Source organism: Marmota marmota, unplaced genomic scaffold, assembly GCF_001458135.2.
Source record: "Marmota marmota marmota unplaced genomic scaffold, marMar, whole genome shotgun sequence".
NCBI lineage: Eukaryota > Metazoa > Chordata > Mammalia > Rodentia > Sciuridae > Marmota > Marmota marmota.
Window position 1 is genome coordinate 32863902 of NW_026000142.1, and position 20628 is coordinate 32884529.

A 20628-nucleotide genomic window follows, 5' to 3' on the forward strand; every position below is an offset into this window, starting at 1 on the left:
AACAGGTGCAGGGAGGGGGGGAGGGAACAATGCATCTAAAGAGGTCTTGCAATGAGTTCATCAAATACTATACTAATTGAGTAGGGCTGTAAGGATAAGCGAATGGAAGTTTGAAATATGAACACATCCAAGGGGTTCAGATACTATCAAATTCTTCTTTCAAAATATTGTAACTACTTAACAATTAAATTTGTTTCAAAAACAAAACTCTCAAAGAGCGTTTCATTTAATACTAAACCTCATTTAAATAGTCCCCCCATGGTATTAGGAAAATATCAGAGAAGAACAATTCAGAAACATTGAAACAGAACTTGAAGCTTCCAAAAAACTCATCAATATTCTAATAGTTGGCATTTTTTAAGCATTCATTTTCCGGATCTCTTGAAGGTTGGAAGCTTTGATGAAGTTTTGAAAATAATTTCTGGCTGTTGGACCTGGAAACATGGTGTGTCATATAAATAAGTCCAACTGCTGTAAAGTAATGAGATTAATGAACTTTTTTTTCCCCTTAGGAAAGAAAATTGACTTCTTTTCTAAATTCTTTAAAAAATTGTTTTTCCGGAATTGTGTGTTTACATTTAGACTCAACATATGAAATGAGTTCATTTGGCAGAAACATGAAATACTCTTCAAACAGCATTCAAATGTTTGGTACATATTTATTTCTTTTTCATCTAAGTTGAACCAAATAGAAATTGGATGTAATGGTACAAATTCTGTAGAGTGGCAGATCCATGTTATACTCAAAGAGACACGTTGCCAATGGTTTCTGCAAGCTTCCACCAGGTGATTGAAAGTCTCATGGTTTATAATCAGTGAAAAGAAATAATATGGTACATGCTGTTATGGACCCTGCCAAGAAAACAAAAAGATACCGTAGAGACAAAAATATCCCAATACAGTGCTCCAGCTTACAACTAAGCCACTTAAACACAAACAGAACATGTTCAATTTATAATGAAAGCCAATATATAAAGCTATACTTTTAATGAAATAAAATAAAACAAACATACCAGTTTAAATAACACTGTTACAACCAAACGCCTGTTCATGGGATATCTATTATTTATATTTAATTAGAATGTTGCAAAATAAGTACTTCTTTTAAAATCTAACTCATTGTGATATTTTTTTGCTACAGGTAAAACAATATAAGTATTCCATATTATCAACCTAAGTGTGGCACTTTTTCCTGATATCCCAAATACAATATTAAGTACTTTTCTTAATATATTTTACAGGCTAAAGATGTCACAACACAATCCATTTTTAAGGACAATGGCTGCTGTGTTTGTTTCATGCCTAACACTAATGCTCAAAATGATTTATTGTACTGTACAAATTTTACAAATATTTATACTCACTATTAAGACACACAAAACTCTACACCTGATAGCAAATATTAAACAGTCAGCAAGAACATCCTAATCAGTTAACAAATTTTGGAAAGGAAAAAAAAATTCTCTAGTGTGTGTGTGTCTATGTGCTTATACACACATATTTGGAATTGTTTCTTACTAAACAGCCAAAAACTGTCTGTTTCCCTTTTTCTATATTTTTTTTAGTGTTTATTTCTATTTTCAATACCTGCTTCTCCAAATTGATAGGTTTACACTGAAATATCCAGTAGTTAATACAAAAGAAAATATGGCAATATAGAATGTTAGACATGGAAGAGATCTCCTAAGTAATGACGTTAAATCCCTTTAAATTGTAATCCTGAAAAATCTGATCCCTCGCTCAGTGGGTGACATTGTGCGGAGAGAGGAGACACCTTGACATTGTGTGGAGAAGGAGAATGTGGAGGCTCCTTTTCTTTGCATATCCTCTCCTGGAATAGAAAGAGTGTGAAGAAGCAGGAAATCGACTACATGGAGGTGCCCTTTGGAACAAGGATGGATGGCTGTTGAGTCCTTATCAGCTATGTGTCCCTAGAGATGAGGAGTTTTCTTCACCAAGGTTGTGTCCCAGTGGGTGAAAGTGAATCCTTAGCTCCTCCAAGTTTTGCAGTTGCCTAAGTAGGTACCCTTCCTGAATTCCAGGAAGAGGAACCACTGACTTGTTTATTTATAATTTTCCAAGTCTGAGCATTTCTCAAAGGAGAATCTGAATTTTAACTCTAATCCCAAACAGAACAAAGACTATAAACACATTTTGTAGTAGGTTTCAGATTCTCAAGAAAGACAGAGCAACATAGATTGTTGGTTTGTATTTCATATTTTTCTTAAAGTATATGAGGTTTGAGTATATATGTGTAGGTGTCAGGGGACAGAGGGGGAGAGACATTAAGGAAATTAATGCTGTGGGACATGGGATGTAATCTTGGAAACTGCTTGCTCAGTCACTTCCTCTTTCCCAGTTCTCAAGCTACTGCCATCAGTGGGTATGTGGCAAGATATGTGATGCATGAATATATATATATATATATATATATATATATATATATATATATATATGTAATATATATACATATAATTTTATATAAATTTTTATATATGTATGTATATATATACATATATAATTTAATGCCCTACCTAAATTTAGACCTGAACCCTCAAAATTGTCTTATCAGATTTATTTCAAGTTAATATTTTCACAAGCTATCTTTGGGTTGGATTTATTTTCCCAGAATCACTTAAACATTTCACATAAAATGTTTATTTTCTGGTTAAGAGACATCTCATTTTAGCAAACATCTTGCCTGTGCATTTAATGTTAGCAACTTAGTGAGATCATGTCTTGAAATTTTAAAAGACAAGTAAAAAAGGGGTGGGGATATAGCTCAGAGGTAAAGAATTCCAGGGTTCAATCCTTGGTATAAAACAAAACAAAACAAAAAACCCACAAAACCTCATGTTATACAAAAAGCATTTTATCAGCTTTATTATTTCAGTTGCCAAATATTTAATTTACAGGTGACATCATCATTATCACCATGACTTGATTGTGTGTGTGTGTATTAAGATTAAAATAACTACTAATGTCATGTCCACCTTACTTCTTTTTTAAAGAAAAAAATCAGAAATAGGACAAAATCCTGCTTTTCCATCTCATGTGTTAATGGGAAAAGTTTTTCAATAAACTGCTCTAATGAAAATACTATTCTTGCTTTTCTGCTCACTATGAGTATTTCAGACACAAACTTTGCCAAGAAACATGTGATCTGTGTTTATGGTTCTGTTTCTCCAAATTGGGTAAGGTTTTATTGAAATACTGTTTTTCAATAGCAGCTTTCCATATAAGATGTTTTCAATTATGGTTGATGAGTAGCAATGTCCTCCAGTGGATTTGTAGGTAAATAGCAAGTGGATTTTTCAGATATCAGTTTTCCATATATTTGCATTTAGTTCTTTTGGAACTTGGAGGCTTATCTGAATGAACTTTTAAAATTTCCTTGAAATATGTATCTATTAATTAATTTTAGAATAAAACCATAAGACATTACAAGTAATCAACACTAACTTCTTAATTATATAGTTTATAACTTTGAAAATTAAAATAAGTATTATTTATTTTTTAAATAAATGTTCATGATTGTTTTTATGTGCAATCCACTTCCTCTTACTTTTTATTTAAATAAAACATTTCATAAAATTCCTATTTTTTAAGAAGAAACTGCTAGATATTTAAAGTGAGAAAAGGAAAGACTTTAAGAAATAAATATTCTCCTAAATGCAAAACTTTGGCAATATTTATAAGACAAAGGTAAAAATGCTCTGAAGATCTCAGTAGATAAAGGAATTCATGAAATAATTTTCTTGTTTTTTATAAAATAGAAAGTTTTGATATCTAAGAGCAAAATGCTTTAAAATTTTTTTTCCACAAATAAAACATCATATTTCCAGAATATCTTTTAGATCAGGGAAGATTCTTTTGAAAGCTTCAAAGTTTAAGTTTAAAAATAACTTTAGTAATGCTACATTTAAATTTCTTATATTACCTCTATCCTCAAGCATGACATAAATATTAACATTGTTTTATTTCAGTTAGTCATTATAATCTGCTTTCATGTCTCTTTCCTAGACTGACAGGAGAAAAAGAAGTGTTACGAGAATATACCACAAGAGGGCAGCAAAAATCTTTTATTTTTTCTAATCCCTTTGGTCTTTGTTACCTTTCTGAGAAGTAGTCTTACCTTCCTTCTTTTCACATTGGAGTAAAATTTAAAGGGTTGATTTTCTTTATAAAACAGAAATATTTTTAATATGATCTTGTAAATTTTTTTATGAAGGACACAGCCTCAAAGTGACATTTTTCTTTCATGATTTACAGCAATGACAACATACCTGCTACATAAAACTTATGGCTTAGACAACATTAATACAATAATTCTTAAGAACTACAGAAATTCACACGAGAGTGTTAAAATATATGATAGCTGGATATTCTACATTATTGTAGAAAGGAAACATTTTGAAAGATTAAAACGTTTATTTTTATATTTCCCATGCTTATGAAATTCTCTAGATTTTCTTCAAAATTCTAATAATTTTAAGTCTTCCAAGGGTAAAATAAAATCATAACTTCCATGGACAAGTGGCTCAAGCTCAAAACTACAGTTGTGATCATTTTCTGATAAATATAATACGAAGCCATTAAGCAATGCACTTCTTTTAAAAATTAGTTACATTTATAAGAGGTTTATCCAGTCAAATGAGTATGTAGAATAATTTATCACAACACCTTTATAGTCATTTCTGTACTACAGAAAACTTAAGTAATGGAAAGAAGGTGAATGCGCTCTCTCTCTCTCTCTCTCTCTCTCTCTCTCTCTCTCTCTCTTTCATGTTCCAAATATAAATTCTTCAAAAACCAGCAGGTGGTCCCACCCCATCAGGAGTCCAGCGTGTGCCTGGGCAGGCGATAGTGCTCGGATTTGGAACGAAGCTTCTTTTCCTGTGGGTTGGCATACTTCCATTTGGAGGGTGACATTTTATGTTTTTTCCTCTTCTTATCAGTACACCAGACCTTTTCACAGTATTCTTCCACTCTCTGGAAGTTGCTGTAACCAATCAGCTGCAAGAATTCCTTGTACCATGGTTTCGTTCCCTGTGGGATACTGCTTTGGGCAGGACAGGGCATCCGGTGAGGCCCATCCTCGTCATAGTCTTTATTAAACATTTCCTCCACTCTCTCCTCTTCCACCACCTCCAGGGTGATTTTACGGACGGTATGAACAAAACTGTGCTCTACTGTCTGGCAAAAATAGATCCCGGCATCTGATTTGCGTACCCTGAGGAAGAGTAAACCCATCTCCATCTTAACCACTCTGTCATCTGTCTTCACCTGCAAGAACAAGAATGTAAATGGCACTTGAGTATTTTGCTGTAGGAAGAACATCAACCTATCACCCTTTCCACTACCTATCTGGAGCTTTGCCTTTTCATTACCATACCATGAAATTTAAAAAGCCAAATATATATATATATATTTGGCTTTTTAAATTTCATATATGTGTGTGTCTGTGTGCGCGTGTGTGTGTACACACACACTCTAATAATTAAATCACGTGGGGGTGTGGGAGGGTGTATCCTGAACTTACTGCATTGGACGCCACTTTATATCAGTGATCTTGAGGTCATCTCATATCAACAGATTAAAGAGCAAAGTGAGAGAGCTTTCTTCCTAATTAATTCAATTGTTAGAAAAGCAATCCATTTCAGTATAGCACTGTAATAAGAGTGAAATACAGACACCTCACATTTGTTTTTTAAGATCTATTTTTTAACAAATACTGCAAATAACACTTGAATGAACAAAGCAAATAACAGGGATTTTTATGCCATCCAGACCATAATAATAATGAATGGTTCCAAAGGATCTCTGTTTAAAGTCTTGGGCTTCTTTCATTGAGTATCCTTAGAGAAGAAGGAAGGAAAGAAGGAGGAAGGAAGGGAGGGAGGGAGGGAGGGAGGAAGGAAGGAAGGACAGCCCCATCAATGAATTCAATACTACAGTGCTAAAGCCATGAAGTTTTACACACACATACTCACATATGATAGTCTGTATCCAAATTTCTACAAGGATGCCCATTAACATGGATTAAAGAACAAACAAATGAAATCCAGATTCTACTGTAAAGGACCCTACAGTTTAATAAACATTGTTTTAAAACACATTTAGGGCTCAAATATTTCTTTTTTATGTTTTTGATATAATAAATTATGAATGTCATTTCTATAAAAAATAATTATAATTCAGAATAAGAACAGAACAATAAGACCTTCAAGGAACAGCTCATATTTTGTCACCAATAATTGTACTACTGAATATATAATTTTATATGAGGCAGAGCTAGATTCAAATATTGGTACCACCACTTATTAACTTTTTGATCCAACGTATTTATGTATATTTTCTTCTAAGCTATTCTAATAAGTTGAAAGATTCTGTGAAGGTTAAGTAAACTAACACATGTGAGGATGATTTGTGCACTATTACCCATGGTCACCTCTACCTTTTCTATATACATTTTTTTCTAGCTAAAGCAAAACTTAAATGTGCTTTGTTGCCTCAATCTTATATAATGATGGAAAATTCACAGTATATTTGGCAGTCTTCCTCTTTAAGAATACAAAAATAAAAGCAGTATTCACCTTTGTCAATATAAAAGGAGTTGTAGAGGCAACAACTACAATCACTTGGCAGGAAAGACCACTAATGACGTTTTGATCTAGTGGTAGATCCTGGCAGAACTGCCAGCCTTGATCAGACCTGCATAGCTGAAGGTTGCAGTGTGATTACCCAGATGTGAAAAGTGCTCATTTATAATTGTGTAAAATAGCTTTCATAGTATGGTAATAAATTGTACTGCTAGAGCCATTAACTCAAGAACTTCTCCAAGGAGGAACAGGCTAACCCACACAAAACCATTTTCAGTCTGTCCTACTGAACAGGTTGGCTGATATTACTCTCAGCACCTGCTTAGGTCAACAAACTCTTATGTGAACCTTGTCACAATGCTCATTGTCACCACAGCTCCAGACCAGGCCTTTGTGCAGCTCTCTTCCACTATGGACCATCTCTATAAATTCACCACAGGTTCTGTTGCAACCAGTGACCACAACCTGACACTGATCGTGCTCACTCTAAAGCACAGTTTTCAAATTTGTGACTGCATTTGATATGGAAGGACCTGACTACTTGAATGCCTTTTTTGTGCCTGTGTTAGATGTGCTATTACACTGTTCAGGCTCTCTATTGTATTCCTTCTTGGCTTGTGCTGAAGATTTCCCATTCCTTGATGGTACAATTCTCCAGTGTTCACTGATCTCAAGTTTTATTTCCGTCCTTTAGATAATACCTCTATTTCATTGCTTTCACCATCTTCCCTAAGATGGTGAATCTTACATATAGATCAGCTCTTGTTTTTTGTTTTCTATTAATTGAAAAAAAAAACAAAACAAGACTTACATGATCCTTTACTACCTATAATTGGGTGTTTTCCCATTTAGTCTGCCCTCCTCTACTTTCTAATTCCCAGAAGTTCTGACAATAGGACCCCTATCCCCAACTTCTGATCATTTGTAGTTCTCTCTCCCTGTGTCCTCAAATCCAACTCATAACAGTTCTTATCAACATTTCTTCACTGGTGACCCTGGAAAACACCCTTTCTTCTTCATTAGTATGTGTGTGTGTGTGTGTGTGTGTGTGTGTGTGTATGTTTTTTTTAGAGAGAGAGAGAGAATTTTTTAATACTTATTTTTTAGTTTTTGGGGGACACAACATCTTTGTTTGTATGTGGAGCTGAGGATCGAACCTGGGCCGCACGCATGCCAGGGGAGCGCGCTACCGCTTGAGCCACATCCCCAGCCCCTTCTTCACTAGTTTTGCCACAGTATTAGACTCTCATGACCACTTCTTGGACCTTGCCTTATAGCAGATTCCTCCAAATATTCCTCCTCCCTGCTCCTACTGTAGTGCTCAGCTTGCCTCTGTTTCAGATCTCTGCTCTTGCCTCTGCCTTGAGGGACTTTCCTAAGACTGGTTTCTTCTCATCCTGAATGAATGAACCCTGTCTCATTTTATCAACCAGACTCTCTCATACCCCTGTAAAAGTGTCCTCTCTCCTTTACCACCATCATTTCTCCTGTTAACATTTACACACCTGAGCATGCAACATTACATGCAGATATTTAACAATAGTACTTCAGTTAATTTTATGGCATCTTTCTCTTTCTTTCAATAAATGAGGCTCAACTTGAGAACTCACTTTTCTTCCTTTGCTCCTGAACTTACTCAATCTCTATTGCTTGTCCAAGTAGATGAGAATTATTCAGTTAACCAGACCTTGCCTTTCTATATCTAGACCCCAAACCACCTTTATGTAGTGCTTCTCAAACCAGAGTTAGTGGGATGGGCACTTTTCTGGAGACCAGTAAGTTTCCTGTAAGAATGTTTATTATCACAATAATCAATATAAATTAATAAAGTATATTTGAAATCAATAGATGATGTATTTGTCATCAATTTTGTATCATTTTCAAAGCCTTCATGTTAACCAGATACTAAGAAGAACAAAGACAGATTTAATATGTTAATGATACATTCCAGCCAAATGGAAATAAAACACAACTTCTGTGTTCTAACATACATAAAGTTATGAAGTCACCTGAATAAAGTGTTGAGTACTGAGCCATCAGTACTACAGTGCTACAGCCATGAAGTTTTACACACACATACTCACACATGATAGTCTGTGTCCAAATTATGTTCATGGAGATAATAATTTAATATAATGAAAAATCATATTAAGTAAGCATTTTAATGATGTATAGTTTGGTTTATTTTTTAAATTTATTTTTATTCTACATTTGAATAAAAGCTACAAACATAACAGCGTATATATTGTTTAATTCTTGTGAATATTTAATGGTAACAACCCCAGAAGACATTCTACTTTTAAGGATGATTGACAGGGCAGCCAGTGCATTACTAGAATAAAATCTTTCCTTTCATAATATCTTGTGCAATCACCCCTGGTATCAGCTCCCTACTTCCCTCTTCTAGATCTTATTCTTTCTTTCCTTTCCGTAGTGAACACTTCTCTACTCTCTATCTTTTAAAAATTCTCCTTCTAGTCTTAGTTAAACTTTTACTTTCTCTTTCCTTAGAGCTCAAAAAGATATTTCACTTTTTTAAAAATCAATTCCACTCACATTTATAGTATACAAACTGTTACTCATAGTCCCTAAATTGTTTTTCTGATGAAACTTTCATCTCTTTAACCATATTAGAAATTTTTTAGGACAAAGTCTTATCTTCTTAATCCTTTGAGTTATTCCATAATGAGTAAAGTGCTCAGACATGTGAGAAAAAATTAATTGCTCACAGTCCATAAGCACACAGGGCAATACTAAGAGCATATCTGAAAGTCATTCACATCTTTTGGGTAAATCTAATAATAATTTGAAGAGGGAGAAAGCAAGATTTCAGGAGCAGTCAGTAACTAAAGAAAAAGGGCTGTTTCACACATCTGTAGGAAAGTATGGAAACTTGCTGTTATCTTAAAAAAAAATCTGCAAACAAGCTCAGTGAATAAGATCCTTAGTTGCCTCTCCACTGTATCTCCTGGAGTAAGAGTGAATTATATATGAGGAACATGAAAGTCATATAGTCCAGTTACTAGCATACATCAAGCAGTTTATAGGAAAAAAAAAACACTACACTAGAAGTTAAACATAAATCTTTGACCACTGGAACTAAGGATGTATTTTTTTTTTTTTGAAGTCTGGTATAAAAAATGTCTTTCATAATCAGAAACTCAAGCTTAAAAAACACTGCATTATATGCATGTAAAGTCTAGACTGGCCCACATTCAAAGACTTGGGAACATGACAACCATGGGAATCGTCCTACATTAATTATTTTCACCTTAGAAATGGTGTATTTTTCAGAATTTCAGTCTCCTTTCCTGGCCAGAGTGCATTCATGTTATAAAGTGAGAAATAAGACCTATTTTAACTTTCAGTCTGGAGGACCATATATTGTATAGGTTAAATCACCTTGAAAGTTAAATAGCTGAAAATAAAAAATAACTTAGAAATTTGCATTTGAAGTCCTCCCATGATTTGATCTCTCCACTTTAAGTTAACTTGGGTACCTTCAACATCAACTCTTGATTACAGGATTGTTTTCATACAGCTTGCTTCTTCTATGTCTGCAGACCAGATTTCCTTGGTCAAGAGGATGGTACATAATATATCATTTCTATCAAATATTCTTATAGGCAATCTATATAAATACAGAATTTCTTACTGAAAGTGGTTTTAATATTCTTAACTATAAAGATTGATTCAGTATGTTCTGTAATGTCAAATAAAAAAAAGTAATTGAACAAAGAATTCTGCACATCTGGTAGCTGGTCAGGATGAAGCAGTGATTTTCATGTGGATCCACCATATGGTTCTATACTTTCCATAGGAAAGGGACAGACACAGGCCAGGAATTGGTCTAATTCAGACTTTTTTTTTTAAGTAATGAAATCAGTTTGATCAAGAAATAAAATCCAGCAATTTATAAGTTTATTTCTTGTTTGCTTATCTGACCTCTCTTTAATATATACAATGGTTGACTTGCAAAAAATGTATTTAATATGATGGCATGAAAACAATATTTTATTTTACTGAAAGCATTTTCTACTATGAATTTGATGTATGTTCGAGATGGTTTACCTAGTAGATTCAGGGTGAACTGTTTACTAATTTATTTGGGGAAATCTATCATACTACATAGAAAATAAAAATGTAGAACTGGAAACTTATTTTTGATTCAAGAAGATGCTGAAAAGTCATCATGAATAATAACTCAAAACCATAATGTGACAAAAACTTTGTATTCAAAAAACATTAAATAGCATCCATGTGTGATTATGTCAAAATGAACCCAACTATTTTGTATAACTATAATGCACTAATAAAAACATTAAAAAGCATATCAAAGAGGAGATATAGGACCTTTATATTAAAATTGAATTAATGTCTATAAAATGTAAAGAACCTGAGGTCAACATACATAGAAATAAATGAGAAAAGTAAGTAGGCAATTCAGAGAAGAGAAACCCAATTGTTTACTTAGTTCTCAATATTGGCAAAGATTTGGGGAAATAAGAGCCCACAGCAACAACTTTGGAAATGCAGATGGTGAAGAAACTCTGAAAGCTACTTGACAATACTTAAAGAAATGAAGGATGTTGACAGAAAACCATGCAGAAAAGTACAGTAAGATCTATGGAGGTTATTTGTATAAATGATGACTAATCTTGTGATAGTAGAAGTAAGTGACACTGGGTGCTCCCTCTTAGGGGAATAAATCAATTAAGAACAATGTGTGTGTGTTTGCTATGGGATATTAACTAGCAGTTAGAAGTAAGGAAACAAAGACCAACAACAGTAACAGTTATGAAATGTAAACCATAGTGTTGAGTTTTAAAAGAAAGAAATAGAATAGGATACATAAAATAATAGATTTAGTTTTACAGTTCATGCATACTCACATGTTGTATACCTGTTCATTATGCAAATAGAATTGGACTTCACATCAGGAAGCAGGTAGGCAAATAGAGAAAGTGCTCAGGAAAAATAGAGACAAGTAAGACAGGAGGAGAATGTTGAGAACACTAAGCAGTATGATTAACTAAATCACACATCTGAGATTTAAAAAAAAAGAACCAAAGATAGAAATAAAAATTCAAAAAATCTCTAGGTTTTTTTTTGTTTTAAAGATTAACCTGGTTTGGTAAGAAATTTTTCTTAGATCTGTTCAAGCTCTAATATGGTACCATCATAGGATTAAGGATTTTAGAAATACTGATCAAAATAAACAGGTTTAAAAGAAAAATTTTATTTATAATTTCCATAGAAAGAATAACAGAATAAAGGGAAATTAAGATGACAGAAGATGGAAGTGCTGTATTACTATAAATTCAACATGAAATTTCCTAATGACTAAAGAAATTAGGAAAGTATGATAAGTCTAAGATTCGAAATGTCTCTAAAATATACTTTTTAAATTACTCCTATGACCAGTCTATTATTTTCTGGTACTGAGACCTCAGAAAAATCTGTGTGTTCACATAAAATGAGAGAGAGGTGACCAATGGGAACAGCACAATAAGTACATTTCCTTAAGGCAATATCTCAGGGTAGGACGGAGACCAGATACCTAAGTGCAGTGGCCTATAAGCTACTCTATGTGTTTCAAACAATCAGGTCCAGATATACAGTTATATGCTAGAGTAGCTGCACACATTTTTTTCATTTTCTAGACCACACAAGCCAAAATTTACCCAGCAACAAGAAGAATTAACAACTGGACAGAATCAGTACTTTTGGTTGTTTACAGTATGTCTGTATATTGCACTTGCTGAACTGCTATGTTACCTCATTAAATCAAATGCTCAAAGTCAGAGCATTCTCAGTGAGAGAAATGTAACTCTGTTTCTGTATCCATAACTCCCGGAAGATACATTTCATTTTTAAAATACTCCGTGTTCTCTTAGAAAATTAACAATTAAAATTCTATATCCACTTCTCAGAGCAACCATTTTCCATTATACTACAGAAGCTATGTCTTTGCCACCACAAAGGGAAAAAATGAAATGAATGGGCTAACATACTAATCAATCCAGAATGGAAAAGAATATGTGGTATGTATGATACTATAAAAATATTTTTGTCAAGGCTAAAACATGTAAATTTGGAATATTTATTTTCTGTAAAGAGTTGCAAGTTTAGAAAAGATGGGCATTTCTTAATAGACTGAAAGCAGAAACATCAAAACTACTAAACAGATGTTTCAAATGAGGCAAGAGTTCATGCACTTTCTGTTATGAAAACAGGAAAAACAAGAAAGTAATATTCACATGGAACAAGCCCCCATGCTTTCAATGCATGTGTATACAGACAAAAATGTCAATTTATAGCTGTTACTGGTCACTCACATTCCCGGTCAAGGGTAGACTAGGTGAAGACAAAGACGACAGAAGTCATCTAGCAAACAAGATGGAAGAATATGAATGAGATTTTGCTTCATAACTTTCCCAGCTTGGATGACATAACTTTAATATTAAAAGGTGTAACTTGTGTACTGCATTAGTTTTGTTTTGTTTTTTTTTAGAGAACTGTATTGAACTATAAAAAAACAAACAAACAAACAACAACAAAAAAAAACCCCACCAGGTTTTAATTTAGTCTGTACAGACTGAGCCCAGAAACAATGAATTCTAAGTTAAGTGGAAGGAGTTGTTGACTGATAATTTAACTAGGCCTATTAGATTTCTCAAAAGTATTTAATTGACTTTGATGAATTTAGTGGGTCGTCTGTAAGCAGAGGTGAGAAGTGACAACATTTGGCATAGAGTTAAAAAAATGAATTTAGTAAATTGTTATTGAAAGTTTGGAGTTTTGATGTCAACTTACACTGTATCTTGGATTTTCCATAATAAACACACACACTTGTATATTCTTTGAAGTCTACATCATGCATTCAAAAGGTTATTTTAAAATGATATACTTGAGACACACAAACTCATGTTCTCCCTTAAATAAAAAATTCATGAAGAAAATACAAGTAGTATCAAGGAGAAAACAAGTCCTCCATGCTTACCAAAGGATCAATATGATAAATCAGGACTCTGGACTTATGGACCAGCAGCTTGCTTAGTTATCTTACTCCACCCTGGCATAGGCATAAAAATATCACAAATATTTGGTTTCCCCCATATTTCCCTAGAGGAGATTCATGTAAGTTTGTTCAACTCACTCCTTGAACTCAAACTTGTTACAGTGTCATTAGGCTATATTGTAGTTTTGTCACTAAAAGGTTAAATGCAAAAGTTCAGAAGAATGTACTTCACGAAATTCACATTGTCTGATTTATTTGAAAATTCACTGCAAGGAAATATTAGCTCTCCGCAAAAAAATTTATTTTAGCACTTAATTGTTTATTAATAGATTTTTTTTCTCCAAAAATGGAGGTAGTTTTCAATAATACTAATTATTCACTTCACAGTAGTACTCATTTAATAAGGCTACAAGGTACACAAATTTTCATTGAGCCTTTAAATTAGGGGCCAAAAACTTTTTCCTATAAAAAGCTACATAGTAAACACTTAGGGGTTTGCCAGTCAGAGAATCTCTATTGTAACTATTTGACTTTATAACAGGAAAATAGCAATAGATACTTGGTAAGTAAATGGGCATGGCAGTTTTCAAAATAAATTTCATTTACAAAAGAGGTAGAGGGCTAGATTTGAACCCTTTAATCTATTGTCAGAGTCACAGAAAACTTACAGGTTAAAAATAACATATTGCAAACTGAGAACATTCAAACTATGTATCATAATAAAGTGAGAAAATATTTACTGTTCTCCTGAATAGCTTGAAGAAAGCAGGTTTTTCCTTATAATTAAAAATTGTACACAATAAATTAATAAATATGTATATATCAGAAAAACAGGGACCTTAAATTTCCCCTCATTGAGTCAGTTTGAAAATGTAGTATTTTAAAGAAAGAGAATTTTAGCATTTTAAAGAAAGAAAATTGTTTCAATTATTCAACTGAATGCCTTAACAAGAATGGATTTCTTTTATTAAGGATGCTTGGGCTAAATTTTTGCATTTGTTTTGGAGGCTTATAAATTTAAGCTTATAGAGTTGTAGGAATTGAGAGTTAATAAAGTATGATATAGTGCTGATTTAGTTGTACTTCTAATTTAGTTTTTCTTCTGTGAACACGCAAAAATAGTAACTTATGTACTCTTCATGTAAAGAAGATGTGGGGTTGGTATTTCAAAAAAAAAATTTGTAAAAATATATGTGGCCACCAAATTGAATTAATGCTTTAGAAGACCTTTGGAACAGCTAAACTTAGTTTTAAGGATGAAATTACCTTATTCACTTTAATAAACTATTTTCTTTTCTTCAAATTCAGAGAATGAGGGGTCTTGGCTGCTTTTAGAACTTTGGGCTGTGATTGTATTCTCTCTCACATATTTTTTTTTATCTTGCTTCATCAATTAGCTGAACATTTTCTTCTCTAGGGCTAATTTGCTTCAACAAAATCAAGTCACTCTTTTCCTAAAAGTAACTGAATAAACTATCTTATTACTCTCACCTTCCTTTGCTGATCTCTCCTTCTCGTCCTAACCTTTTGGTACAGTACACAACACCAGCTGGTCTCATTCAGCACAGCCCCATTATTGCTACATAGCTTTTAGCCTAACCATTCCATTGAACTATTCTCACTAGAGACTAGGGGTTTATTTTCTGTATTTTTTTCAATTTTTTTATTACTTTATCCTATCTAATTCCTTGTCTCTAGATTCAATTATCTCATAATCTCCTGCCTTCATTGTTTCTAAATACTTAAGCTATACTACAGTAAAGATACTGCCAGTTATTTAACTTCATCTTACTAATGTACTTTATAATACTAACTTTCTTAGAGAAATGTTATAATTTTTTAAAAAGCTACTAATCATGAAGTACTTATAATACCATAGACTACATAGCAAGTTCTAAATGAATGTACTTGCTATGTAACTATAATTATTACTTGTTTTCTATTTTTACATCATCTTTTAGAGTATGTCATCTAACTTTTCCTTCAACACAGGGATATCCCTTGCTTACAGCATTAATTCAGTTTGGTTCTTAATTACCTGTTCTGCAAGGTTATGCTATGCCAAAGGAGGCATCAGTGTATGTGGCTATGGACCCCAAACTGAAACCAGTCTGAGTTCAACTGCAGGCTCACTTCATGATCCATGTGATTTTATGCAAATAACTCAATTTCTTTATGCTTCAGTTTCTTTATCTATAAAGGGGACAATGAAGGTATCTACATTATTATAGGACTACTGCCAGAATTAAAAATATTAATATACATATAATTCTTAGGATAGTGAATGACAAACAGTAACATAATGATTTTTGCTACATTGTTCTTTCTTTTAGTATCTTCTTAAACATAATTAGTACTGCTTTGCTGATATCTATCAAATATCTCTTGTCATCTCAAATCTTTCTACTAATAATGAATATATCAACAGGGAGCTCTATGTAAATGCTGTACAGGAGTTTCCAATTCAATGGGGTCAAAAATGAATTCATCATCTTTCTCTAAAACCTGCTGTCTAACCCCAGATTATTTGAATCATGTTACCGTACCATCAGGCACACATCCACCCAAACAAGGAACATGGGATTAATTTTTTATTGCTTCTCCTTTACTTCAAATATCAAGTTCATTCAATGTTGTCTCATAAAAATTCAAATCTGTCTTTTCCCTTCCATCACGTTATCTTTCCTCTTCTGCCTCCTCTTCTTCTTTTTTTGGTACAGGAAAATGAACTCAGTGCTTTAATACTGAGTTACATCCCAACCCTTTTATAATTATTTTTTGAGGTAGGATTTTTTTAAACTATTAAAGCTGGCCTCAAATTTGTAATCCCCCTACCTCAGCCTCCCAAATCACTGCGATTACAGGCTTGTGCCACCACACACAGCTAGTATCACTCTTTAGTTCATGTTACCAAACATCTTTCTTTGATATATCTTCACAAATGGCCTTCTTGACATCTTGCTTGTCTCCCAAATCTATAGGCCAGTTTCTAGAGTAATTTAAAGGTTCATCTAAGGGATGAACATTGGCTTATCATCTCCAGGATATGTACCGTTTACTCTGCTAAGTACCTTTTGCTTATCATTTAAGACTTGGTGTTAATGTCACCTTCAAACACACTTACTGGTTAAGATGGTTTTCTTTTCTTTTGGAATCAACAGAATTGTAATGAACACAATGTAATTACTTGTTCACATTTCTGTCTTGGGGTTTCACAAGAGCTACATTATGAATTATTAATCATCTATCATCTACTAAAGTTAGTTTTGAGTGAATATTTCTGAGTTCAAGACACCAATTACAGACATCTAAAGAGAAGGAAGAGAGCAAAAGGTTGAAAAAGTATTCCATCTGAGATGTGATATGCCTTCACAATCCTCAGTAACATTGGAAAGCACATATGACAAAGCATTCAACTACTTAATGTGAGAGGTAATCATTTGTACATCACTGAGTATGAAGGTCTGTGACACATAAGAGCCAATGTTGTGTCTTTGAACATGTAGTTTCATATTTTAATATTATGTCCTTCAATGACTGCTTGCTTCTACCTTCATCGCTACTCTCACATAGAATGTACTTAAAGCAAAAAAATAAAAAATAATCAAACCGATTTTCTTTTTGGTACTGAGGATTGAACCTAGAGGTGCTCTCCCACTGAGCTACATACCCAATTATTTTCCTTTTTTATTTTGAGACAGGGTCTCACTAAGTTGTTGAATCTGGTCTTGCAAAGCTGCCGAGGCTGGCCCCCCAAATTTGTAATTATCCTTCTCAGCTTTCTAAGTTCCTGGGGATATAGGCAAGTGCCACCATGCCAGAGTTCAAAGTGATCTTTGTAAAGCCAAATCATGCCACAGCTATGCTCAAATCTACCTAATGGCTTTCTATTTAATTTAGAAGAAGTACCAACATCCCCTTACAGTGGCCTACAAGACCTGCGTGAGCTCTATATCACCTCTGTGACTCAGGGTCTATTCACCTCCCTATTGCTCACTCTCCTTCAGTTACTCCATCCCTCCACTGTTGTTCTATAACTATACCAGCGCACTCCTACCTCAGAAGCTTTTGGCATCTACTGCTTCCAATGTCCAGAAAGTTGTCCCATCTTGTCATGTGGCCTATTCTTTCTTTTCAACTTTCGCTTTCTTGGTGACCTTCTTAGTGAGATCTTCTATAACTAGCTCTTTAAAATTGTGATGTCTCTCTGCAAGTAATCTCTCTTATATTTTTCCCTTTACCACTACCTGGTACATGAAATATTGTTATTTTTAATAGTAGTATTGCCCTCCAGAATATAACTTCTATGAAAGCAGGATAGAAAAGCATTTGATTAATGCATTTTTATTGATGAACTAAACGTTCTTGTAGTTAAAAATCCAAGAAAGTAAGCTAAAATACTCTGAGTTTTATATCTACACAAGCTCAAATAATACAGCACATTTATTGTGACACAGATGCCTCCTTCTACCAATAGGCACAGAGTAGAAGCTTGAAAGACACTTTAAGAATAGAGATCCACTGACATATAACACTCTTTCAAGGTATCATAGCTTAAAGTGGGAGCTGCTCAATTATGCACAGGTTCTCAGACATTTAGACATGAGGAATAGTGCCCTTGTCACCAATGTCACAGCAGCAGGTTTCACTAAACTCCAGTGAAGAAACACAGATATGATGACCAAGCTGGTACCAGAAGCATTTTTCAAAGTCAGATTCCAGACCTTTATTATGAACAGTTTTCCATTTGTTCCCTGCCCCAAAGCATCTGAAACTGCATTTGGAAAGCTGATCTTGGAAGGTTTTGTGGTTTAATAGAATAAACATAGAGGCCTGGATCTGAATTTGTTTTTTACAAGCTGTGAATAACCAGAAAAATTATTAAACATTGTGCATCTCAGTTGTAAACCAAAAATAATTAGAATGAAATGGTATATTCTGTAAAAAGCACATGGCACAGTTCTTGATACTTAGAAAATGAATGAATGTAAATTAGCATAGCCTTGGAGTCAGGAGTATTTGAGTTCAAACCTCAGGGGTATTACTGACTTTGTGTATAAGTTATGATTTTGAATTTTAGTTCTGCATGGGTAAGATGGGGATAATTATATCTACTATTCAGTTGTGACAGAGAGGGACAGGGCAAGGCACCTACCACAGTTTCTGTTGCAACAGGGACATATTAAAGAATAGCCTCTTCTATTAAAACTATTAAGTATCTTTTCCCTCAGGATATTTATAGCCCCTAATATATTTATATTTATTTAATATATTCATAGCAACTATAACATCATAATTAACCAGGTCATCCAGTCAAGGGAAGATACATAGAAATATAGCTATACATAGTACGTAAAAAATCAAAATACATACAAAATCAGACTTTCAAAAGTATTCATGCAAATAATAAATACATAGAGATTGTGTTCAATATTTTGAACAATCTAAATAGAGAAGCAGGAAGCTATAAGTGCATATTTGAGAGAATTGCTTCATTTTAGAGTTTATAAACTAGATAACTAAGTTTTTAGATGCTTTCCAACAATTTGGTTATATAGAGTTTCCAGAGATTAAGCAAAAATTTTGTCCACAAGAATATGTCGTTTCTGGATAATTTCAGAGGGCCAAGTCCAATAGGCACAGAGTAGAAGCTTGAAACGGGCAGGAACCCTACAATCAAACATTCTAACCCAATAAGGGGAAGATGCATATACTCTATGGTCTGACAATTAATGATTTATGGTTTGTAGCATCATTTTTTTCTGCCTTGATGAACATTTTCAGGGGTACTCTCGAACAAACTTCCCATAGGATGTAAGAATCGGGCTAGGTGAGCTTAGCCTTTATAAAGATCTAGATTTTAAAATGTGACTACCTTATATATGTCTCATAGTAAACGAGGCATCGAAATGAAAATAAATGCAAAATGGTTTTTAAATAAAACTCAGGAATCCCTTGAAAAATCATTCTGCTTTGAAGATATGACATATTCAGCCTTTGATGAAGTCAGGGATTTGTGATTTGTATTGTTTTAGTTTGTAAATAATTCAATACATATATTACTATGTCTATAGAAACCCTGAATTATGTAATTATTATATAACTTTTATGCAGAGAGTTGATATGAAATTTCAAATACCTGTATATATTTATCAGTCAGGGAAACTTGAATTCAGTTTAAACAGTGACTAGGAATTATGGAAAAGGAGAACAGATTATATCAACAATATGAAAAAGAAGCTGATAATTCAACATTGATTGATGCAGCATGTCAAAATGATTTGGTAAAGATTTCCAAATGAGGCAGATTATGGTGAGCCCAAAATTAGAAACAGAACATACTGAATGAAGTAACCCACTGATGAAAGAATTACTTCTCTGTCTTCTGAATCCATTCAACAGGAGAAACTATGGAATATTCCCAGATCGTCTCCTGCCAAGTGAGTTATACTGGAATTTTAAAAACCATTTCACCTCAGATTTGTGAAATGGAAAATACTTTAACACTAAATGAACAATTTAATTTAGCACAATATGGTATAACATTTTGGATATATATTTATTTTTATGATGTCATGAAAATGTAGGAGAATTTTTCTTTCCTGGTTGAATTTCTATAATGTCTCCAATAGGCTTTGTTATGGCGAGCTATCTTTCTCTCTAATGACTATCCCAGGGATGTAGGATTTACAAATTTAGTCATCTCCAAAAATGTACTACTATGAGTGTAGACCAAAATCATTTTGTATTTTTAGTTTAGCCAAAGGTTATAAAAAGTGATTTTTTTAAATTAGTAATTTTGGCTTCTAATGATAAGTGTTTAATCATCCATGCTAAAATGAAGTAGAGATTTCCACTGCTTCACTGTCTATCAGATGCACACTTTTTGATCTTCCCTGGGTCCTATGACATGTCTCTAGAAGCCCTTTCCCTTATTCAGCTTGCAAACTTTCTCTTTAGAAGGAGCCTTTTCTCCAATATTCATCACGATATATTTCCCTCATA

The 20628-nt window shown here is 33.4% G+C and overlaps 1 protein-coding gene across 1 annotated transcript in view; it reads right to left on the minus strand.

Moving 5' to 3' along the window:
- Positions 1–4095: 4095 nt before the first annotated feature.
- Sema3e (semaphorin 3E) overlaps positions 4096–20628 on the minus strand; it is a 257184-nt gene continuing 240651 nt past the window's right edge. The window contains exon 17 of the mRNA XM_048785929.1: positions 4096–5286. Coding sequence (XP_048641886.1) covers positions 4834–5286 — 453 coding nt within the window. The 3' untranslated portion in view covers positions 4096–4833. The remainder of the gene's footprint in view (positions 5287–20628) is intronic.